We start from the raw sequence: 23,828 nt of genomic DNA, 5'->3' as shown, positions 1-23,828 counted from the left end.
GCTGTGGCGATCGTGGTCGAGAAAGTGAGTGAACGTGCTTGAAGAATAATGATGGGTGGTTGAACATTAAAGATTTAAATGAATGGCAACTATGAGTTTTTATCTCAAAGTATTTTAGGAATATTTAAAGTGGGTTGCAGAAAGCAAAAAGTATGATTGCAAATAGAATTTTCTAATTTTAAATTGAATGGACAAAATTATCCCCCCTCTGAATAACTCTTCTTCGCCTATTTCATCTTCTCTTTATTTATATTATTATTATAAATCAATTCAAAAAAATATCAAACTTATCCTCTAGTGAAAAACAAAAAAGTAGTATTAATTGAGGATTGGAGAGCAAAAAATATAAACATTAATTCTAATTTGTCCCTAAACTCAAGCAAAATTTCACTTTATTTAAAAAATACAAAAGCTAATCAATTTATAAGGGAAGTGAAATGTAATTTATCTTTGAATCACACAATCAAATTAGTTTTTAAATTATCTTTGAATTATGAAAACAAAGTAATTCTAACTTTTAGTGTTGTTGTCGGAATATAATAATTAAAAATTATTTATTTAAAAAAAACTCAATGAGCAATCGGCATAACAAGAGGCATCCCTCGGGCTTCCCACATTGTCTGCTAAGTCTAGATGAAGAGAAAGTAATACAAGATGGACTCAATTCATTGGCTTAGAAAAGGCTCAATCCACCAATTGGGAGAGTTATGGAGGAACCAAAGAGGTAAGGAATGTTGTGATGCATTGGGAGATCTTTCCCCTTGGGAGCAAGTCTGCAAGACACAAAGTAGTCAGAGGCATGTGGGGATTTCTCCAACTTAGGCCCTTGGATGCTTAAGTTAGATGGAGTCTCCATAGAATGCAAAGTGCATCAATAAAGATGTCATGTGGGAAAACATATGAGTAAGAGGGGTGTTCGAAATTGCTAACAGTGTAAGCTCAATTGTGAGAGCTTGTGTTTGTCTTGGTTTATTCTCTCAATCTTGCGCTACTTTTTCTTTCTTATTGTCCCTCGAAACTAAGGACTTAGTGGCTATTTATAGGCATTAAAAGGATAAAAACACGTGACATGTGCATACGAGGATGCAATGCTCTTTTCGGAGAAAATGTGATACACCTCCCCCATCCACGGTGTTTTCTTGAAGTTAAACTCAAAAAGGACTTCGAGAGAACACCCCCCAGTAGGGAAGGTTTTCTAGAAAGAAAAGGGCGTAAAACAAGTGAGTCGCACTATTATATGGCAAGTGTGGGGTAATGTAGGTAGAAGATGTGTCTCCTTGGACTCTTTTTGGGAGCATAGCTTAACCAGGGAGAAATCATGATATATAGGTCTAGAAAGTTGGTTTTGAACAAATGACGGATGGATGATGATTTCTCAAAGGGATATGTTTCGATCTCGACAAGGTCTTCCTAAAAGAAATGTTCTTTCTAGGATTATTAATGCACTAGTTGCTTCTGGAAAATCCTTCCTTGAAGGTTATTAGTATTTGAAAATTGAATAAAAAATCATATTTAAGGAAAAAATAAGAAAATTTAAAGAATTGTATATTTACAAAATTAAATTAAAAATTGTACTTACTAAAGAAAAAAATTTAATAAAAATTCAATTCTTTGAAAACTAATTCGCTTCCATGATTTGAAGATAAATTAGAAACTAATTTGTTTTTATAATTCAAAGATAAACTAAATTTCACTTTTAAGTTATGAACTAATTGATTTGAAGTTAAATTGAGATTTTGTTTGAGTTTAGGAACTAAATAAAATTAGTGACTATATTTTTTTAAAAATTTCTCTCAAATCATTTGGATCTTGGTAAAGGATAAGTTTCATATTTTTATTTTTAATTAATTAATTTATAATAATAGAAGTGTGTATAATTATTTAAGATTAATTGAGAAATTATAAGTAGTTTTTAATAATTTAAAGTTTTTTTAGACAAAATAATAAGAAATAGAGTTTTTAATAGATTTTAGCTTTATTTTATTTTATGTTATACCGCGGAGCACTGTTGCGTGAGTGCGAAGCGTTGGAGAAAATCGAACTATCCAAGCAAAGGGCGGGAACAGATTTATCATTTTCTTTAGATAATTTTGTGGAAGCAAATTCAAGAACCCTAGCTCCCCCTCTCCCTCTCTGTAACACCGGCGGCACCATGGTTGGAGCTCCGATCGACGACGGCTTTCCGGCCGAGAGGCTTTTTAACCAGGGCTACTCCTACACCTACGACGATGTCATCTTCCTCCCCCACTACATCGACTTCCCCGCCGACGCCGTCCAGCTGTCCACTAAGCTCAGCCGCAACCTCCGCCTCTCCATCCCTTGCGTCTCCTCCCCCATGGACACCGTCACTGAGACTGCCATGGCCGTCTCCATGGCCGCTTTCGGCGGCATTGGCATCGTCCACTCCAACAACGCCGCCTCCCGCCAGGCCTCCATCGTCCGCGCTGCCAAGTCTCACCGCCTCCCCTTACACTCCGATCTCGTTTTCAAATCGCCTTCCGATTCCGTCAATTCACTCGATGAATTTGGTTCGTCGCCCTGCGTTCTGGTTACCGAGTCCGGAACCAGCAAGTCCAAGCTCTTAGGCGTGGTCGCCAAGTCCGATTGGGAGTTCTTGACTGACAAAGACGCCAGGGTTTCTGATTACATGCTCAAATCGCTGGTTTCGGCGTCCTCGAACTACCATTTCGAGGAAGTTGCCGCGTATTTGGCGGCGAAAGATCTCGAATTTGTGCCTTTGGTGAATGATGAAGACGGAGGGGAAGTGGTGAATTTGGTAACTGCAGAGGATGTGAAGAGAATTCGGGGGTTTCCAAAGCTGGGGGCGCCATCTATTGGGCCTGACGGGAAATTCTTGGTCGGGGCGGCCATTGGGACGCGGGAAACGGATAAAGAAAGGTTGGAGCATTTGGTGAAGGCTGGGGTGAATGTGGTGGTAGTGGATAGTTCTCAAGGAAATTCAATATACGAAATGGAAATGATCAAGTACATGAAGAAGACGTATCCAGAGTTGGATGTGATTGGCGGGAATGTTGTGACCAAATATCAGGCGCAGAATTTGATTCAGGCTGGAGTTGATGGGTTGAGAGTTGGGATGGGGTCTGGCTCCATTTGCACCACGCAAGAGGTTTGTGCTGTGGGCCGAGGACAGGTAAAATTTATTATCAATCACAATATGTTCACATTGCTACTGTAAATTTTCCATGTTTCTCAGCGCTTTTTCATATTAACAGCACTGCAATTAGTCAAAAGCTACATAACGGTTTCAAAAACGTCCATTTTCTGAAATTATTAACCCCTTTGGTTGGGGAGGGCAGTGGGGATATGGGAAGTGATGGTGGGATAGGAATTAATCTGTACAATATGCCTATGGTGCTAATTGTCTCACCTGAATTATCCAGCAGAATGAAATTGATTGTGGCAGCTAGCCCTGAAACTATGCCTGGGATGCATATATGTCTATGCACCTGCCATGCCTATAAATTGTAAAGTGCGCGGCTCCTTTTTTGATAATAACTGTTTGTTGGAAGCACACATAAGAAATATAACTTGGTGAACTGCATGTTTAAAGAAAGATTTCTGAAGTAGAATTTGTATCTGCATGAATTATTCACATGCACTTTGCAATCTAATCATCTTTTTCCCTTCATAAATTCTCCTATCCCACTGAAGCGTAGTTCTCCTTCCTTCTGGCATCTTCTTAAGAGGTCAATACATTATTTTGTTGCATAACGTAGCATGTCAATGATGTAAAGAACTATTTGTGGTTAGAGGGTTCTTTACCGTGCCATTTATTTATTTTTCTTCCTTTTTGTTGAAATTGGTTAGGCAACTGCAGTGTACAAGGTTTCATCTATTGCTGAAGAAAGTGGTGTGCCTGTCATTGCCGATGGGGGCATTTCAAATTCTGGACATATTGTCAAGGCTTTGGTCCTTGGTGCTTCAACAGTAATGATGGGAAGCTTTTTGGCTGGAAGTAATGAAGCTCCTGGAGCTTACGAGTATCAGGTGATATACCACATCTTTTTATCGCTGTTGTTAATAAACTAACTGGAATTCTTTGCATACTGTTTTCCATGTTTGAGTTATATTTAGTATGTGTCTTCCTCTAGTGTCAATTGCATGCATTTTTGAATAGGGAAAAATGCAGTAGGTACCCTGAGGTTTAGGGCAATTGTTGGAAATACTCTTGACATTTGAAAAAATTACAGAGATTACCCTTGACTTTTGATACTATGTTGAAATTTCCCTTGCTGTTAACTAAAAATCGTTATTTTTTCTAAATACCCTCCTTTCTCTCTCCAATATCTCTCTTTCAGTTCTCTCATCTCTCTCTCACCTCTGCCTTGCCGGTCAGCAGGCCAAACTTACCTCCCCCCTCCCTTCTTTCTCTCTCTCTCTCTTGTTAAACTCAGTTGACCGTCAACCACTGTTGTCACCACCAACCAATGTAGTAAAGGACATGATGCAGGGACAAAGAGTGATGTGCCGCTGAACAGAGAGATCAGAGGGATTGAGATTGAAGATGATGTTTCCCCATCACGACATGTTGCAGCAATGGGGAAACAGTACCATCATGATAGGGTTTCCCCATTGCTCATCTCTTTCAGCTTGATGTTTGAAGATCTGGAATGCAGCCTAGTTGGGTTGATTTGGCACCAGAGAGAGAAAGAAATTGTGGTGGCAGCAGCATTCGTCTTCTCCAGCAACGATGATGGTGGCTGCATCAGAGGTGGTAGGTCAATTTGTCTTCCTCCCTCTCTCTCTGTGGCCAAATCCACCACCATGTTCATTGTTGGCTTCCAGCCAAAAATCCAGGTTCTCCTTGTTGGAACCTAGTGATCTAGGTTCCATTTTTTGAACCCAGGTGTCTGGACGACTGGAAACTAGCCATGGCAGTGGTTGTCAACCAGACACCATTGCTGGCCACCATCAGTTTTTTTTCCTTTTTAGTTTTTTTTTATTAAATTTTCATTAAGTCTGGGAGAGATGAGTGAGAAAGAGAGGAGGAGAAAGAAGATAAGGGTATCTTGGTCATTTCATCTCATTTTTAAATGGCAGTGGGGGTCACTGCTATTTCAAAACGCGAGGGGTAGTTTTTGCAATTAAAGCGAACCTCAGGGGTGGTTATTGCAATTTATTCTTTTGAATGTTTGGTGCATTTACTTTGATTTATATTGCCAGGAAGATGTCATTATTATTCAGCTCATTTATTTATTTATCCCTTATCTCTAGCATTTCTAGCCTGCTCATTTGATTCAAGATGCGAAATTTGAGTCCTTTTCATTTTATTTTTTCTATCATTAATAAGAACTTAGAAGTCTAGTTTTATTCAAATTATTTAATCATTTTGACACTGTTTTTACATAAATTATAAGTAGACAAACATAAGGAACTAGAACGAACAGTGCATTAGTAATAAATGCAAGAACATTTACTTCCATAATCTCATCATTTTTTTTACTTCACAATAACTCGGGATTTGATGCGGTCACCAATCAAGACTCGGCCCAAGGCCGATCCAACCAAACCGGAATAGTATCACCAAAATAGTAGTGCCATAATGTTATTTTAATACTTTTTAAGTTTTAGAATTCTACTTGATTTAGGATTCTACTTTATATTTCTATTTGATTTAGGATTCTATTTCATGTTTCTACTTGATTTAGGATTCTACTTCATGTTTGATTAGGGTTTTATTTTTATTGGGATTCTAGTTGACTTTTATTTATGATTTATTTCTATTAGAATTCTAGTTGAATTTTGTTTTCCAAATATTAGATGGATTTGGATTAGCCAAACACTATAAATATACCTAGGATTTAGAGTTTGTAATCAAGTTTTTCTTAATCAAATTTCAACAACCTATTTGGGTTTTTTTAGCAAAACAGTCTTGTTTTTGCATCTTCTTGAAAGTCAAGTTTTGGCCATTGAAGTTTGTTCTTTTAAGAGTTTATTTTGGTGTGTTTTCTTCACACTCGCGCTACACGCTGCGTCAGGATTTAATCCCATAGAGATAATAGAAATCTCTCCAATTATAATTAAACACATATTTGTGCTTTTCCATATATAGTTTCGTACATATGCATTGAAAGGATTGAAAAATTTAGAGCCAGCAATGCTGCTGGTGCTGATTATTTTTGTGCATGAAGGCTCTAATTTTTCTTCACAGAGGACAATTAGAGTGGGTCACTTGCTCAATCAAATATAGTTCACCATAAAAGTATGCATCCTTGGAGAAGTCATGTTTTAATCCTCAACATCAAGCTTCCACCTTGGATTCTTTTTTATGACTTTTTCCTGTCCTTATGAGGAGTATTCTATGACTTGTTATAATGGTCCGGTCACCCTACCTAATATTTTCTTAAAAACAGTAAAACATGTTGATTTTACATTTGGCATTTTTAGAGAAATTTCATATGAATAAATTATGTACAGAACAGGTGGATGGATTTATAGTGTAGCATGAAAGCAATTTGAAATAAAATCATAGAATACTACAGCTTTGGGGAAATGGCATTTAGATCTTTCTTCATATGTTGGTAAATAATTTTATAAATCTATCAGAATGATTGGACTGTTTTATGAAGTCATTTGAGCCTATCTTTTTGTGATAAATATTTTAAACAGGTAACCAATTCTTTTTTTTTTTTTTTTTGACCAAGTTAAAAGGGGTAACGAATTCACTTCTATAAACATTTCTTTGACCTCAGAATTACTTGTTTGGTTATGGGGAAATATGCATACATGCCTGTTAGATTTCCTTCTGGGGGTAAAGCCAATGGAATAGTTTGGATGAAGTTGACTTCAGCAATGGGGGAGATTCTATCAATCTTTTTGGGCGCTGTAAATAGATAAAATAATACCCTTGGATTCGTTACTGAAAACATGTTAGTCAATTGGAGCTCAAATTTACTTTTTATTGTAGCGTGGCTTCTACACTTTTCCTTTTTTTTTTTTCCTCATTTATTTTCAATTGGTTGGAGTGTGTTTTATGTTGTGTGATGGTTGGAATGGGTGTTCTTCTGTCTTTTCTCAAGTGTTCTCTTCTGTTGGGGGCTTTGAGCACCTTTAAGCCGTCTCATATTCTCTGTTGACCCTTTTCACTTTAACAGGGCAATTGCCGTGTAAAAAAATACCGAGGCATGGGCTCTTTGGAAGCAATGACACAAGGGAGCGATGCACGATACTTGGGTGATACGGCTAAACTAAAGATAGCTCAGGGGGTTGTCGGAGCAGTTGCAGACAAAGGTTCTGTTCTGAAATTTCTTCCTTACACCATACAAGCAGTTAAACAAGGTTTCCAGGACCTCGGTGCCTCCTCAATGCAGTCTGCTCATGACCTATTAAGATCATCAGTACTTAGGCTAGAGGTACAACATAGCCTCGTGCTTTCACCTTTCATCTTCTTTGCTTCTAACAACTTCCCGGTTATTCTCATTAACAAACATATTACCAAAATGTTTCATGGCTATAGAATTAGACAAAGCCGAACCAGCTGTTGATATGACCAAATTCTTTGGCATTTGCAGGTCCGGACTGGAGCAGCACAAGTTGAAGGTGGAGTTCATGGGCTGGTTTCTTATGAGAAGAGATCGTTTTGAGATCCAGAGCCCTCGTCAACAATTGCTGCTACAAGGGAATACTCTTTTCTGGGCCTTTAGTAATATCAATTTTGAATATGGTGTTGGGGGCAACGAGGCCGGCCGGCGGTGGCACGTTTGGTCGGAAAGGCACATAGAGCACTTCTCCATGTTATGACTTTAAATATAAGGATTTTGTATTACTCTATAAAGACTATTTAAGTTGTTGCTTCAAAAATACAAAAAAAAAAAAAAAAAAAAGATCCCTCCTGCTGTGTTGCATAATGTGTTTGTTTATGAAGGGCAAAAGTTGCAGCCCAACAGAGATTCAACTCAGAAGTGGCTGAACTGGAAGCTTGAAATGACACCACTTTCTTCACATCCTCACTCATTTTTGCTTCCATTTCTTAGATTCGAAGGGTTCGGGGAGAGAGAGATTGTAAGTGAAGAACGCGACGAAGGTGGTGTGGTTGATGAAAGAAGGAAGGAAGAAAGACAGCATGCCGCCGCAACTTCCACTGTTCATATTTTAAGGAAGTTGCTGTTTCTCTTATCCTCAAGCGGCCCAGAAATTATGGTTTTTTACTTTAGTCTGAAGTACAAAAAAGTTGTAAATATTCCATCTTCCAAACCACAAGAAAGGAGTAGAATAGAAAGGTAATCCTCAGCATAATAACCAACCACCGATGCATCTATCCACAAGCAAAATTACTAATGAAAGCAATCATTCATGCCTTTGTTCAGTCTGACAATTTTGGGCAACATGAAATTGACTTGGTACTAATGTCGAGCTCTGATTTTGGTCATGTGGAGACCATGTCATTTCCATGTAGCATTGTCAAGTTGTCAATTCCCTGTTCTACAGCTCAATATTTGTAAAAACTCATCAAATACTAGACATTGGAACATGTAATATGTTTCTTGTTTTTTGAAAATATATGTTAAAGAGAGTAGATCACATTAGTTCACAGCCACAAGCTTATACAAATAATGTGTAAAATAGCTTAAGAACTTTAATAAAAATAGCATATGGTATGTAAATATACTTAAATCGAAATACAATAATCAAACCACCATTTGTCTAAAATAATCTAACAAAAAAAAATTATTAAAATTTTTTTTTTTTTTTTTATCTACCCCTTGTCTTTCCAAGACTCGAAATAGTGATGTCAAAATAATATATGAGTGACCAAAAAATTGAATCTCAATACTTAATTTTTCTTTATATAATATATATATATCACACAAATATAAATATGTACAGATACATCTTTTTAAAATTTAAAATGTGGATGAATTTGAATTAAATTCAAGTTCAAATCACTTGTCATATTACATTGCCCACTAAAGAACTTATTCCATAGTAACCAAAATGTCTAACAATAGCAATAGTGATTAATCTTAAAACATTGAGCATAAAATATAAACCAACATTCCAAACAATAGAAACAAGAAAGTAATTTGTCAAAAATCGTGGGACTGAGGGGCGGGAGCCCCAGCAAGGAAGGGCATCCCTCAAAATAAGAAGGCGATTTCCAATACTTACACAGAGAATTCATTCAAGAATAATGAACATTGCAATAATAATAAAGTTATCAAGATACACCAAACCATTAAAACACAGCTTTCAGAATGCTAACATAGAAGTAAATGATTAATTTGGAACTCCAGCAACATTATTGCTCTTATACTTGGCGGCTGGGACTCCATTAGATTCCTACCCTGAGCCAACGAGCTTACCAGGTTCCATCTAACAAGAGTGGAAGCACATGCAAACAAGAGACAGCGCTATAAACTACCACAGTCCCCGATCGAGTCAGAAAGAGGAAAAGGAACACAATTTGGATCTAATTAAGCTGCCAAGTTTCTTCCCAGTTTATATAACAAGAGAGTTACAAGACCTTATTCTTTCCCCAGCCACGTGAACTTACTTCATACCAAGGGGAAAACATTTAACCAGCAGTTAGAAAACTGGAGGTCTCTACCGCAGCTTTGCCGCCCGCCCTACAATTCAGCGATGGAATTGGTTCATGAATGATTGCTTTGACAGAATTGATCATCTCATGAGAAGTGAAGCCATCGTCCTTCATGTAAAACAAATGCAATACTTGACTCATTTTCCAGAACAAATCCTTGCATGCTCGCGGAATAAGGCTGCCCTTTTCCTGCAAAACTAATCTCAGCAGTTGTTTCCTCTGATAGATAATAGAAGTCTTCACCTCTCCAATGCTTTCTTCTGTAGTAATCGCCCCACAGCCATGAGCCATGTGCAATGATACAGCATTCAGTTTACCTTGCCGGGATTCCCTCTGTAGTGCAATATCAGCAATTAACAACTTTTAGAACTGACCGTAGACGGCATCATTGCAATGAGAGAGAACGCATTTGTAATACCTCAAAGCCGTGGATGTCGTTGAGAAGACGCCCACAAGTGCTCACAAGTTTAAAGAGGTTTTGGTATTCGTGACTGGAAACAGCCTCCATGGACAGTATAGGCCCAACAAAGTAAAGAGCTGGGAGGACAATTGGCCCCAAGGCAAAGGATACAAAGGAATTGGTCATGTATTCATACATTGTTGGCACCGTCTTGTCTCTAATCCATATAGCTTCCTTCAGCATAGATCTAAGCAAATTCAACCACTGCCAGATGAATGTTGTTCATCAGCTTAAGTTTGATTAGCAAAATGAGATCCAAAACAACACAACCACACACACCCTAAATTAACAAAAAAAAAAGGGGGGGGGGGGGGGAGAAGAAGTTCTGAAACAACTTCCCAACCAACGGGGCTTCTACAAAATTCATACATAATGAAAGTATGGTTTGACGGCAAAGATTTCTACATTTGAAACTACATAATGACACAAATTAGATTGAGGTTGGAAAACTTGTGTTTCTTTTATTTGAGTCGAGAGTATACATACATAATTTGGAGAGGGTCATGGAATGGGAAATCTATTTCCCTAAAAATAGGAAACTAACTTGTTCACTAATTTCTCCTAAAATAGGAACTAATAACCTCGCTCCCTAGAATAAGGGGATAAGAAGATAAGAGAGAAGAAGAAATATCAACCATAACTAAACCACTATATTAGGAACATAAATACCCAAATCTGGAACACTAAATCCAGAAGAAATCTTCAAAAGCATCTCTTTAACACTCCCTCTCAAGTTGGAGAATGGATGTCTTCAAAAGCGTATCTCTTTATCTTTTGGCCAACCAAGCTTTCAGCTTTCAAGGAAGGAACCATAAGCATATTCCAAAGATTTAGGGGAAACCATTTTTCACCCATGTTGCAGCTGTGTTTTATAATAGAACAAAAATAAACAAAATAATGAACATGTGCGAAATAGAGAGAGGAGAAACAAATATATAAATGCTTCAGCCATAAAGCCTGTATACATGGGGGATAAAGATAACATTATTTCTTTGAGGTTACCTCAATTCTCCACAAAACTATGACCAGATATATAAAACTTCTTTTATCTCTTAATTCATTCTTTGTATTTTAGTTTGAGTTTCAACCCTAGCTCCCTGTTTGGATTGAAGCAATTAGAAGTATAACTTATAAAGGGAAGTGAAAGACAGAGAGCAAATTATAAGGTTGTGAATATAAGAATTGTGTTAGATTTTAGTGTATTATTTGAAATTGTATACTTTAGAATTTGTAAATTATAAGGTTGTAACTCTTCATTTGTCAATATTTCAAGACACCCAAACTAATTTGAAGTATTATTTGGTATATAGCATTTTTTAATGTATTATTTTAACTTTTGTACATTTAAAATTGCAAGTTCGTAACTTCTTATTTTTCAGTTTGTGAGGAGAACAAAATGGCAGCCTGGCAATATAGGTAGCCAGCCTGCACAGGCCAAATGGGTCGTGCTCCCAAAAGATGGGGCACATCATGACCCATTTATAGTGTGGGTTCAATACTAAAACCAGTTATGTTGAACCATGTCTAATACTATCTTACTCTTTTTGTATCCATTGCCCTATCCTTTAAAGTCTCAACCATGATAATTCCTACTCCATTCATCGAAAGATGCTTCCCTAACTACCAAAGTTTATATCCAAACTTTAGTCAACATTATATCTTTTCACCAACCCATCTCATCCCTTGGAGGCAAATAATATAATTATTCCACATTTTCCTATCAAAGTTATAATATTCCATAATCTAATCTAGAATCTCTGATCCTAGACTAACTTCTTTACTTGCATCCATTCTGGAAAATGCAAGTTTAACACTATATTTGGGCGTCAATGCAGCCTTTTAGCTTATTTTCCACTACATCTACAAGAGCAAACAAATGGGTCTCGAAGAGGGTTACACCACCAACAATCTACTCATTTGTCTAAATATTCATGATACATTTGATTTGAAGAGTTTTACACTGGTGTCAACTACCTATGGCTACTCTCCTCACTTATCCAGGCTTCAGATGACCAACTATACATAGGAGGAACCCCTTTTAGATTACTTAATCCAAAAGCAGAGTTGTTTATTAAGATGAATTCAAAAGGACACAAAAAGAAAACTAGGCTAGATCTCTATCCTATTGAAGATTGTGGCCTCATGGGTACCCCCACCCACCCAAAAATGCCACATGGCACACCGTATACTCACAAGCTGTTGAACATAACTACATGTTTTCCTTCTTAGGTGACAAATTGATCAATAGCGGAATTACCACCTCAAGGTGCTATTGCATTACTCAACTTCCTCAAACCAAAAGGGACTTGAGCATCCTTGACCCATTTGATGCCTTCTTATTCCAACCTTGTTTTCCCTTCCCAAGCAAACCTACATCAAGCTCAAGTCAATTCACCAAGACAACTCCATGTCCTTTCCCTGCCAAATCTTGCGTTTCAAAGGAAATTGCCTTGCAAAGGCAAATTAGAATGCATTAGGCTGCATCAGGAAGTCTATTTCAACATAAGCAAGGCCTTGAACCAAATATGTTACATGCTTGGAGTTTGTCTTAGCAAAGTTGATATGAGCTTTATAAGGTCTTGCCAAGAGGGAAGAACCAAACTTGAGAGTGGATGCACCTGCTCAACCCAAGGATGCTCAAGCAATTTCAAGGTTTGAGTGAAGCACATGCAAACCTTTAGATAGCAATTGCCCACCTGTAATTCAATGGGATAGATGTACTGCCAACCAATGCTGGTTTTTCACTATTTGACAATACAAAGTTGCATCTTTGGATGAAGTACCCATAAAGATCAAGTTAGATAATATGTCTTCTTGATGGTGTTACCCAAGTGTTATCAGTAAAAAGGAGGCCATGGTGACTAGGGTAGTGTTGAATATAAACCATGGCCAATACCCATTTAAGTTGATGTGGTTGAAGAAAACATTATGAAGATACCAGGTTTCAATTTGACTAACCTGTGGACTTAATGAACAATCATACAATTCTCATATTTCTTCTAGTCTATTATTTCATGAGAGGGTAAAGTACATTTAAGTCAGTTGTCATTTTGTTCAGGAGAAGTTATTAGTTATTACAACCATAGCAAAGACACATCCAGAAAGAGGTCAACTTGCAGCTTTGTTTATGAGTCTCTATGAGGTGCTTGATTTGGGTTTACATTCAACAAGTTGGCATATCATGTATGTGCTCCAGCTTCAAGGAAGAGCAACAAAATTCTAGAAAGTGTATTAATTGCTTTTTGGTACATGCTGAATCTGATACAGATACGACAAGAACTTACCTTAGTAAGCGGGATTTTCGAGTTTCCCATTTATCTTAACAAGTTAATGCAAATTATGCAACTATACAATAAAAACATAGCTAGAGTACTGAGTTCATCTTACAATGTCAATCATGTGGCTTGTCACAGAGCGCCCCTGAAATTGGAATGCCTTGGCTCCAATCTCACAAATTGTGATGTGAAGTGCAGAAAATATGATCTGAACATGCTCAGAACAACAATCAACAGCCATATCTACATCCCATCTGTGTTTCATATCACAGCATCACATTTCTGCCAGAAATAACACATGCAAAATAAAAAGGAGAAAGGGGAGAGAAAATACTTTTCAACCAATTGAATTAGGTTCTCTAATTCCTCTATAGAACCACCAATATCAAAGAAGTCATCAACCACTGTTGTGAGCACACCATTTTTGGCCCATGACATGCGAGAATCAGATAGTTCAGGAGAGAAAAGAGCTGCTGCAGCTGAGAAGTAACAGTATGCTGACTTCTGCCTGGCAAACTTTAACTTATCTAATCTGTTATCTACAACCCACCTGATGACAAGGGCACAAGTCAAGCTTCTTGTATTACATTGGACAGTTCAGTATGCCCTACAAGTAAACCTGCTAATCCCATGATGCCATAAACTTTTGCCAAGAAACTAAGAACACAAAACCAATAAATTTATTGCGGCTATATTAGTTTATGCACCTCTCCAGAACTTCAAGTTCTTCACGGTGAATAGATTGGCAAATATTAAAGTCTTCCACTGCCAGTTTTAGGAAATCTTCATTTCTAATATTCGTTGAGCTGCACTAAAACAAAAAACAATAACAACATCAACATCAACTGTATGGGTCGTTAACAATCAAGAGGAAAACAAGGGGATGAAAATAAGTCTAATAGTAGAGATGAGAATGAAACAGAGAAAACCAATGTTGAGTAAAAAAACTAAGAGAAAACTAACAGGGGATCACCAATACAAAGTCTTAAGAATGCTTGAACCATCTATATCATAATGCTTTATGTTTCTTCTGTTTGCCACACGGTCTAAATTTGCATGGAAGGGATAGTGAAGGGCATCATCCACCTGGAAGTGCAGAATCATACTTATTTGCAGACTTACAAAAGAGATGGGGTTGAAAATTACCAGTATTACAAGACATCACCTCTTGGATAACATATTCATTGACTATATCTGAATTAATTCTATGGTTGTATGATTTCTCTTTCAGGAAATGAGTAGACCACGAGAGTTCCTTCTCTAAGGTTGATTCATCTGGATGGATCATGATCTGTGAAGCCCTATATAACTCAAGCACACCGCCAATATCCCCTAGGTGTCCAGAAGGAAAGTTGACATGCTCTCCCTTTGTTATTTTTGTTAAGGGATCTACATATGTTACACAGATCAAACTTCTATAAGAAAAGTCCTGAAATGAATTGACAACCAGTCCTTTAATCAATATGTACCTGAAGAGACATTATACCCATTAAGACGGAGTATCCGAAATGCCATAGCACAAGTGGCAGTGTCCAGGAATATCTGTTCCTCCCCCTGCAACCAACTTCTTTTTTTGGGGGGGGGGGGGGGGGGGGGGTGGGGGGGGTGGGGAGAATTCCCAATGTTAAAAAAACTTAAACAAAGTCCATAAACTTAATTGGAACAGGATAAAGTGGTAACTGGTACAAATGTATATGACTAGACCACTACCTGTATGTTTCATCCAACACACTTCTAATTTCCTGCCTAAAATACCGGTCAATTCCCAATCTCTCAAGGCTGTCAATCATGCAAAGGCGAGCATATATATCCAAGGGGTAAACTGTTGGAACTGAAGAGATGAATTTAACTCAAATACTGAGAGTAAGCAATACATAAAGTTGACAAAGAAAAGTAGAAAATGTGTATAGAGTTACCAGCATTCCCAAACTTCTCCAGGAGCATATGCAGGTAATTGAGGCAATCAGCATTATGAAGGTGCAAGAAAGCAGCTGCTGTGGTTGATGGAGAATTAAACAGGGAGCCATTCTTCCTCTGATATTTCATGGCCATGTCCCAGTCCTGCAACTTTCCAATGCCTTCTGACATATATGCTAAGTAGGCTGTCCTTCCTTCTGAGCGGCTTCTAAACGAAAACAAGTTTAAGAAAAAGCCAGGTGAGTTAAACTCATGTACCAAGTAAATATAGTTTGAATGGTATGATAAGCTTGATTCACTAGAGGCTTAGCTTGGCTTAGTCTCAAGTGTCCAGATTTGTGCTAGAAGAGTGTAAGTTTTATCACACTTCCATCACCATTGAAAAGATTATTCAAATGCAGTCATCAGACTACAAACAAACCCAGCTATAAACTGTAAACCATACATACCTTTTGAGGCATGACATCACAATACAATCATAGGATACCCAAAGGAAAATTAAATAAACACTCAACAATAAAATAATATAATACCTTTTGACATCTAACTCTCTCCTCTCAAGCATAAGATTTAAATCTTTTGATTCAAAGGGGAGGTTCAGACCTAAATCTTTAGCATACTCTAGCATTCCAGGGAATATTATGTCAAATCCAGTTGGAGAATGTTGATTCTCATCAGCAGCTGAAGTGGCATTCAACTCAATAAAGTGTAGACCTGCAATAAGGATTATATTTGGTGAACCAATAGGAAGGAGAGGGAGACTATGAACAGATAGCCAATACCTTTGTTGATTTGCTCTTCACCAACACACCATCGCTTAAGTGCTAGGACAGATGCTAATGTAGATGACAGAGCATCTTTAATCAATAAGGGGTTGTGATTAGGAAGGCCCCATGAACCATCGCTGAGTTGATTGTTCAGTAACCAATCAATACACTCCGGGAAACAAGGTGTGTCAGAGAAATTTGGAGAAGGGACCAATGCCACCCAAGCAGTGTCATAGGAAGAAACAGAAAGCTGAACCTTATCGAATAGTTTCCGAATTCTTTCTTTAGTTTCCTCATAGCACTGCATGTAGTTTTACATGCTATCAATTAACTTGGTCTTATCTATACAACTAAAAGGAAAGAATAAAAGAAAGGGACAAGGGAAAGAGGAAATACAATAACATATTAGAAAATAACCATACTAGAGAAACAGTATTAGCTCCTGTTGTTACTTTGATTCCAGGGTCACAGAAACCTGTCACAGCGAGAGATAGGGGCAAAGTTATACAATAGAGAGTTGAAAAACAAAATTTAACTTTGTATGAAAAGCTTATAGCCACACCAGCACATTTGTGTTGGGACTATGAAAATAAACCCTACTTATTAGTGCAGTTGATTTGATATATTTCAGATCTACATATCCACATGTCTTTAACAGAGAAATATGACACCCTACAATGATACTACGGAAGATAAGCCCACATTAAGTTAATTCTACTTTGGAAACATTAGATAAAATGAATTTTAATTTGAAAGCTAAAATTGATAAATTCAATTTAATTGCGTAATAACTTCTCTAGGACAAGAATCATTAGGTGCAGTGACAAAAGCTAAGGGAAGAGTGAGAAATGAAAAAGTGGATCTCAGTTACGAAGAAGCCAATTACTTTATCCAAATAATATAAAACAGTTAGTCAATTTCCTTCTATACCTTTCCATTAGGTGTATCAACAAATTTATAGCTTCCATATCGAGCATGAAACCAAAGTGGTTTTATTACCTTGATTTCTCCTCTTAATCATTGCATGTGGCTCTTTAAGTTGATTCCTCTATAATTTCCACAACTTTGGACACCTAAATAGGCACTAAAATGCTCTTCCTCCATTCGTCTGAAATCCTTTTTGATTTAAGGAGATTAAATAATTTTGTAGACAAATAAATACCCTCTTCTCCCATGCATTTCCATACTTCTATTGTCAATTATCTAGTCCAATTGCTTTACTATTCATATTTTTCAATGTTTTTTTTTTTTTAATTTCATTTGGATATATATATGTCCATAGAACTAGGGGTGTGCATTCGGTTATAACCAAACCAAACTGACCAAAAAATACTAACCGAACCGAATCGAACTGCATGTAATAACCGAACCAAACCGACCAATTAATCCCAACTAACCGAACTAATTGAAATCTAAACTGAGTTAACCGAACCAATAACCAAAAACCGATCGTGCAAAATCAGAAATTGATATAGAAACAAACCGATTTACAGAAATTGATACAAAAACAGAGGAACAACATCAATTGATACAAAAAAATGCAAACCCATTTACAATGAAGAAGAACAGAAAGAAGTACACTCGAGAGAATACAAATCGGTTTATGCAAACGAAGGAAATACAAACGAACAACTCGTAATGCAAACGAAGAAATACATAAAGAAACTAACCTAACTGAAAGTCAAAAAAATTGAAAATCTTACAAAACCCTAACCTAACTATCAATACTAACCTTTGTTGACGGTTGGTCATCGTTGATGTGGGTCAATCGTCCAAGCACAAGGAAGGAAAGAAAGAAATAAGGAAGTGAAGGAACGGTCGGGACAGTCATCAGTGTGGGTCTGACGAAGGAGATGGCTGGACGGCGAAGGGAAAGGTGGGCGCGACTGACTGCCGACGGCAAAGACAGCAAAGGCGGAGGTGACCATCACCGATGGCGACGCGCCGATGGACACAATAGATCGATTTGTGTTGGTCTGCTGGACGCTCTCTTTTTCTCTCTCTATCGGTCTTGGTTTCCAAACTCCAGGTGAGTGGCTGCCTCAGGGAGGGGGGGACTTTGGGTGGTGGGGGGGGGGGGGGGGTAAAAAACTTTTGGTTCGGTCGGCGCGCGGGAGGGGGCGTGTTCGGTGTGAGGGCAGCGACACGTTTGGTTATCTATATCAAAATAATTGAATCGAATAATTAATTTTTTAAAAAAAATATAATCCAACCAAATTATTTTTTATACGAAATTAAACCAAATCAATTGAACTTATCGATTCGGTTCGATTAATTTGGTTTATCCAAACTTTTGCTCACTCATACATAGAACATGTAGCTTTATCTTCTTCCGCACTTGTTACAAACTCTAATTAAGTTTTTTCATCAACCATTATTTTCTATTTCAAAGAAGTAATCATTCTTAACTATTCAATTATGTCACTTAATTGGCTACATAATTAATTAAATCTCGTTGATGATATTAAATCACATCCGCTGCTTAACCACATCATAAATAGATATCTGGCCAAATTCAAATATTGAGAAAAGAAATTCTTAATAGCCTTCAAGTGCTCATAAGAAAATTCAAACACCAAATTTAACCGTTGTGTAATGCTAATGACCAGTTCTAACTTAATTCCCAAATCCTTAAAAACATTTTGTCACCTTTAGCTAATGTAATGATAACTCCTACTTTAATATAATCAAGTTAACCATTTAACTTCATAAAATGCATTCCCACCCTCCACGTGTAGCATTAGGCATTAATTTATAAAAAAAAATCACTTTTAGCCCTTATTTTTTTATCCATAATCCTTTTCAGATTATAGGGCACTTTAGGGTCACTAAGTAATTGCCCCTTGCATCTTGCTTAACAACCCTTGATGAACTGCAAGCGTACACAATATTGTTTTTGGTGTTTCATGCCACATTGGAACTTATGGTGTGCATTTGATTTAACTACTTTCCAACTTCAACATAAATTTTCTTACATATCCCGAGTGTTAAACTGGCTTCCTTGTCACTCCTTTAGTTCATTTCACTTAAACCCACTTTTGTTGGTCTTTCTGGCACCTATTAATTTTCTCACTATACTCCCTAGGTCCATAGTGCATCCCTACGAGTACACGAGACCTCTATCTCACATGGAATCGTAACAAGATTACTCCTTGCGGAAAATCGAGCCCCCTTCAGGATTTTATGGCTTTTCTCGACTCTGTTTTTTATGATTACATTTCTTATATCAATGTTTTTGATAGTTGAGGAACTGCTCCCAGTCTGAAAACTTTTAGCGTCATTAGACTCGTCTCGTCTCGGGACTTACATGAACTGTATGGCTTCTATTTTGAATATCTCAGTCCTGGAGAATTCTCTGCAATCATTTCAGTAATTTCCCAACTGGTAACTTAGTAAGTCCATTTAAGCTTCGACAAAGCCCCCAGTGAGTCCTTTGGCCCTCCCAGAACCTTAGCGGAATTAATCTTTGCACCCAATTTTACCATTGTCCTGGTCCCTTAGGTTTTCTTCACAATCTTTTTGGTATATTCCTAGTTCAGCTGGTTATTTTTCACGGTCCCATTTCAGCTCCCATTTTGGAATCCCATTGCACTGTCAAACTCATCTTGAGTCCCTTATCATCACTTTTTTTTTTTTGCATGTGACTCTAGGGTCCAGCACTTCAGGGTGAACCCTACAACTGTTTGTACCGTTCTCAACTTACCAAGTCATTTGGCCTATTAGGTTGAGTTTTTTGGCCTATCAAGCCCATACTTGGTCCTTAGGTGTTTTGGAAGCTCATTCTGTAACTCCATGTAATATGAGGGCATTACACTAGTGCCGCTGCCACTGAAGCCTAAGAATGGATCTGCTCAATCTCTTGGGTGGTCTCAATGTGGTAGGCCAAGCAAAGGGATGCCATGAAAATTTTAAATCGTCATCCAGGTCTCAAAGCAGAATTAGCTTAATTGGGCTACCATGGGAAGTACCTCCAGAAATTGAGCTCACCCCTTGGCCGGGCAAAAAAACAAAAGGGGCATTCATCCACTGAAATTCATTTTTCCTTTCAATATATATATATATATATATATGTATATAAAATTTAACATGAATTATGAACCTATAGTTTGACCCTACTAAAAAAGAAAAATTTTACTCATTAGAAAATTATGAGAAGAAATTAAAAAATTATACAAAAATATAATATTAATATAAAAAACTTTATGCAAAAGTATAACTTAAAATAAAAAGTATTCTACAAAGAAATAATAATACAACCATACAATTATTATATGTAAACAGCAGATAGTTCCTTTTTTTCTCTCTTCCCCTACACAAACCGCTTTCCCAAATCCTAACAAATATTTCCATTCTCCCCACATTTAATCTTCCTCTTTCCCCCATTCTCCTAAAAAATAATCTGTTTCCATCCAAAGTAAATTAATTCTAGCAAGAGAAGCCAGCCAACTTGTTCAAAAGATGAAGACAGAAGCAGGGCTAGAGAGAGAAATACCTGAAAGAGAGGAATAACAAGGAATAGGCAGTCGATGACGGCTGCTGCTGCTGTTACCATCGCTTGGGAGAAGAAGAGACATCATAAAACCCTAAATTTGGGTGGAAATGATGAGGAAGAGAAATAGACTTAGTTTGGCTAGGCTTTTTTTTAACAGTGTTTAAGCTAGGTAGTGTTTAAGTTGTGTAATAGCGTTAAAGCTGGGTAGCGTTTAAGCTGATAATGTATTTGGATAAATGTACTTTTAAACTATTAGTGTAAAGTTATGTGTTTGGTTTGTAAAAGCTTATCAAAGCTGATAAGCTGTTAGAACTTGACAAAAAGACTAAAATGGACATGGCATTGAATAATGCAAATAAAATTCAAAGAATACAATTTTTTTTTTTTAAAAAAATTGTAATTGATGTCCAATTGTTAAAATATTTACAATTACATGTTAATAAATTATAAAATAATTTTAAAAATATATAGTTTTTTTATTTTATGTATAAATTCAAAATTAATTCATAAAAATATTCAATCTAAGTTGAAATATTATATAAAATTATTTATTTTTAAATTTTATCAATACATATCAAGTATTTGTCATTTAAATAAATATTAATACTTAAATTTATATTTGTTTTGAACTGTTAGAAATTTGATATAAAGCACTAAAATTACAAAATTATGCATGACACAATAATTGATAATGAAATAAATTTGATAATTACAAAATTCAAAATTAGATAAGTTCAATTATCCCATACATACACACAAAAGCGTTAGTAGAACAAAAATACAAATTAACATACAATTATCGTGATTGTCCAATATCTAGGGCTATAGCATCTCGCATTGCCATCCAATAAATATCACTCCGATCCACTTCATCGTTCATTTGAGCATTTTTATTGCACAAACAGCAACAAGCCCAATCCATTTTTTTGGCTTGCAAGTAGCAATGAACATTTTTATTACACAAACAACAATATTTTTACACAAACAGCAACAAACCCAATCCATTTTTTTGGACTTGCAAGTAGCAATGAACATTTTTATATGAGCAATTTTATTACATAAACAGCAATATTTTTACACAAACAGCAACACACCCAATTCATTTTTTTTGACTTGCAAGTAGCAATGAACATTTTTATATGAGCAATTTTATTACGCAAACAATAATATTTTTACACAAACAGCAACAAACCCAATCCATTTTTTTTTGACTTGCAGGTAGCAACGAACATTTTTATACGAGCAATTTTATTACACAAACAACAATATTTTTACACAAACAACAACAAACCCAATCCATTTTTTTTTGACTTGCAAGTAGCAACGAACATTTTTATATGAGCAATTTTATTACACAAACAGCAATATTTTTACACAAACAACAACAAACCCAATCCATTTTTTTTGATTTGCAAGTAGCAATGAACATTTTTATATGAGCATTATGTTCCTATTCAGGGTTCGTTTGGCAAACAGCAACAGCAACGAAGGCAACAGCAATGAAGGCAACAGCAGAGAGATCAACAAACACCAGATGAGCAGTGTAGAGAGATATACCCGATCAGCAATGAAAGCAATAGCAACGGCAACGGCGAAAGCAGAGCTGGAAGCAAGAGGCGGCAGCAGAGGCGACCAAAGAGGAGATCCCGGGCGACGGCAACGATGATGGCGGATCTGGAAGCAGGAGGCGGCGATGGTGGTTTGCAGCGCTGGAAGCAGACTGGGCAGCAATGGTGGCTTTCGGCGCTGGAAGCAGGAGGCGGCGCTGGGCAGCGATGGGCGGCGATGGCGACCGTTGTGGGAGGAGATTCGGCGATGGCAGTATGGAGGAGGCACAAATGGTGTGGGAGAAGAGAGATTCGTTGAAGGAGAAGAGGAGGGTCGGGGATATAAGTGTAAATGTTGAAATTGGAAAAGGGCAAAATTATCATTTTCTTGGTCAACTCCAGAAGCTGTCACAAGCTTTTCTGCAAAAGCTACTGCCCCAAAGCTTTATTTAAGCTATCTCTTGGTAAACACAAATAGGTAAGAAAATAAGCTTTTTAGCTTAAACGCTATACTAATAGCTTATAAGCGATCAAACCGCTGACAAACGAAGCCTATTATAATAGTATTCACAGTAGGTGGTGGGCGGAAATGGAAGGGGAAGTGGAAGTGGTTTTCTATTCCATTCCACTTGACTTCACTTACATATATATATATATATATATAGGGGCGAATCCAACAAGTTGGGGTGGGGTGAGCTGGGCTAAAATGAATTTAGGGCAAATTTTTGTATTAAAATTTTAATTTTTTTTGTGGGCTGCCCTGGACTTCAGCCCAGGACAGCTCACATGTGTATCCGCCCCTGTATATATATGATTATGGTTAATTATGGGGTGGTGGGTGGGGGGGGGCAAAGGAATCAAGAAAGCATCAAGCGGGAGAAGACCGCTCCGCTCAACAACAAACAAAATTCTTATTTCAATCCTCACAAATACTAATATATTAATATATATATGATGAAGGGGGCGAATCTGGGCCGTTGGTTGGGGCTTAACAAATTTCAGCCGTCAGATTTCTTTTAACACCGAGAACTTGCCTAGGGATGGTAATTGCAACCGAAATCATGGAGAATCGAACCAAAACTGAATCAGTCAACGTGATTAAAAATCGTTTGACTAGGTAATGGTTTGGTTCGGGAAAAAACCGAACACTGTTTCAATGGGTATGGTTTGGTTATGGTTTTTACTAAAACCAAACCAAAACCTGAACCGAATATATATATAATATAATATGTATAATATATATAATATATATTATATACAACCCTGCCCACCTAAGCCCAGCCCACCTCAACCCAATTGCCTTGCTTGCAAACCCTTTTCCCCTCTCCTTTCTCTCTCGACCTCGCTCTCACTTTCTCTCACCCTCGCTGTCTTTCACTCTCTACCTCTCGTTAGTCCGCGCGCCCTCACCCTTGCTCTCTACATCTCTCTTGCTCTCGCTCGCCCTCGCTGGATCTCTCTTGCTCTCGCTAGGGCTCGGCCCCTACTCTCGCTTGCCCTCGATCTCTCTCACCATTTCTACCTCATTTCTCTTGCTCCTTCGCGCGAGCTCGCCAGTCGCCCTCGCTCTCTGCATCTTTCTTGCTCTCACTCGCCCTCGCTATATCTCTCTTGCTCTCGCTAGGGCTCGGCCCCTCTTACTCTCGCTCGCCCTCGATCTCTCTCACCCTCGTTGCCTCTCGCTCTGCCTCATATCTCTTCATATTAATTTATTTTTTATATTTATAATTTTATTAGATGGAGTTGGCTCATTCATTTCAGATGGATATGCATCAATTTACGAAAAATATATTAATGTTGTTGATGAAGGT

General features: G+C 37.4%; 2 protein-coding genes across 6 annotated transcripts; one reads left to right on the top strand and one right to left on the bottom strand.

Annotated features, from left to right (window-relative positions):
• Positions 1-2,056: 2,056 nt before the first annotated feature.
• Positions 2,057-8,458, top strand: LOC127792090 (inosine-5'-monophosphate dehydrogenase-like). The gene is made up of 4 exons (XM_052322432.1): positions 2,057-3,151; positions 3,829-4,008; positions 7,116-7,373; positions 7,533-8,458. Exons 1-4 carry the CDS (start codon positions 2,153-2,155, stop codon positions 7,602-7,604), a joined length of 1,509 nt encoding a protein of 502 aa, XP_052178392.1. The 5' UTR covers positions 2,057-2,152; the 3' UTR covers positions 7,605-8,458.
• A 679-nt stretch (positions 8,459-9,137) lies between these two features.
• LOC127792061 (ent-kaurene synthase TSP4, chloroplastic) lies at positions 9,138-22,444 on the bottom strand. 5 transcript variants are annotated; one of them, XM_052322380.1, is made up of 15 exons: positions 22,028-22,444; positions 20,471-20,561; positions 16,401-16,453; positions 15,994-16,279; positions 15,745-15,925; positions 15,211-15,419; positions 15,005-15,125; positions 14,764-14,861; positions 14,460-14,683; positions 14,268-14,380; positions 14,002-14,100; positions 13,629-13,844; positions 13,407-13,548; positions 9,978-10,223; positions 9,138-9,892 (listed from the first exon to the last, which is right to left on the bottom strand). In XM_052322380.1, exons 2-15 carry the CDS (start codon positions 20,553-20,555, stop codon positions 9,536-9,538), a joined length of 2,430 nt encoding a protein of 809 aa, XP_052178340.1. In that variant the 5' UTR covers positions 20,556-20,561; positions 22,028-22,444; the 3' UTR covers positions 9,138-9,535. The 5 variants fall into 5 exon arrangements, with proteins under 5 accessions (XP_052178340.1, XP_052178339.1, XP_052178338.1 ...); XM_052322379.1 differs by having other exon boundaries at positions 14,764-14,858; positions 22,028-22,379; XM_052322378.1 differs by having other exon boundaries at positions 15,211-15,416; positions 22,028-22,379.
• Positions 22,445-23,828: the final 1,384 nt, after the last annotated feature.

Source organism: Diospyros lotus, chromosome 15 (assembly GCF_014633365.1).
Source record: "Diospyros lotus cultivar Yz01 chromosome 15, ASM1463336v1, whole genome shotgun sequence".
In the NCBI taxonomy this organism is placed as follows: Eukaryota; Viridiplantae; Streptophyta; class Magnoliopsida; order Ericales; family Ebenaceae; genus Diospyros; species Diospyros lotus.
Note: the sequence above shows the minus strand (reverse complement) of the source record. Positions and strands in the feature narration are given on the sequence as shown.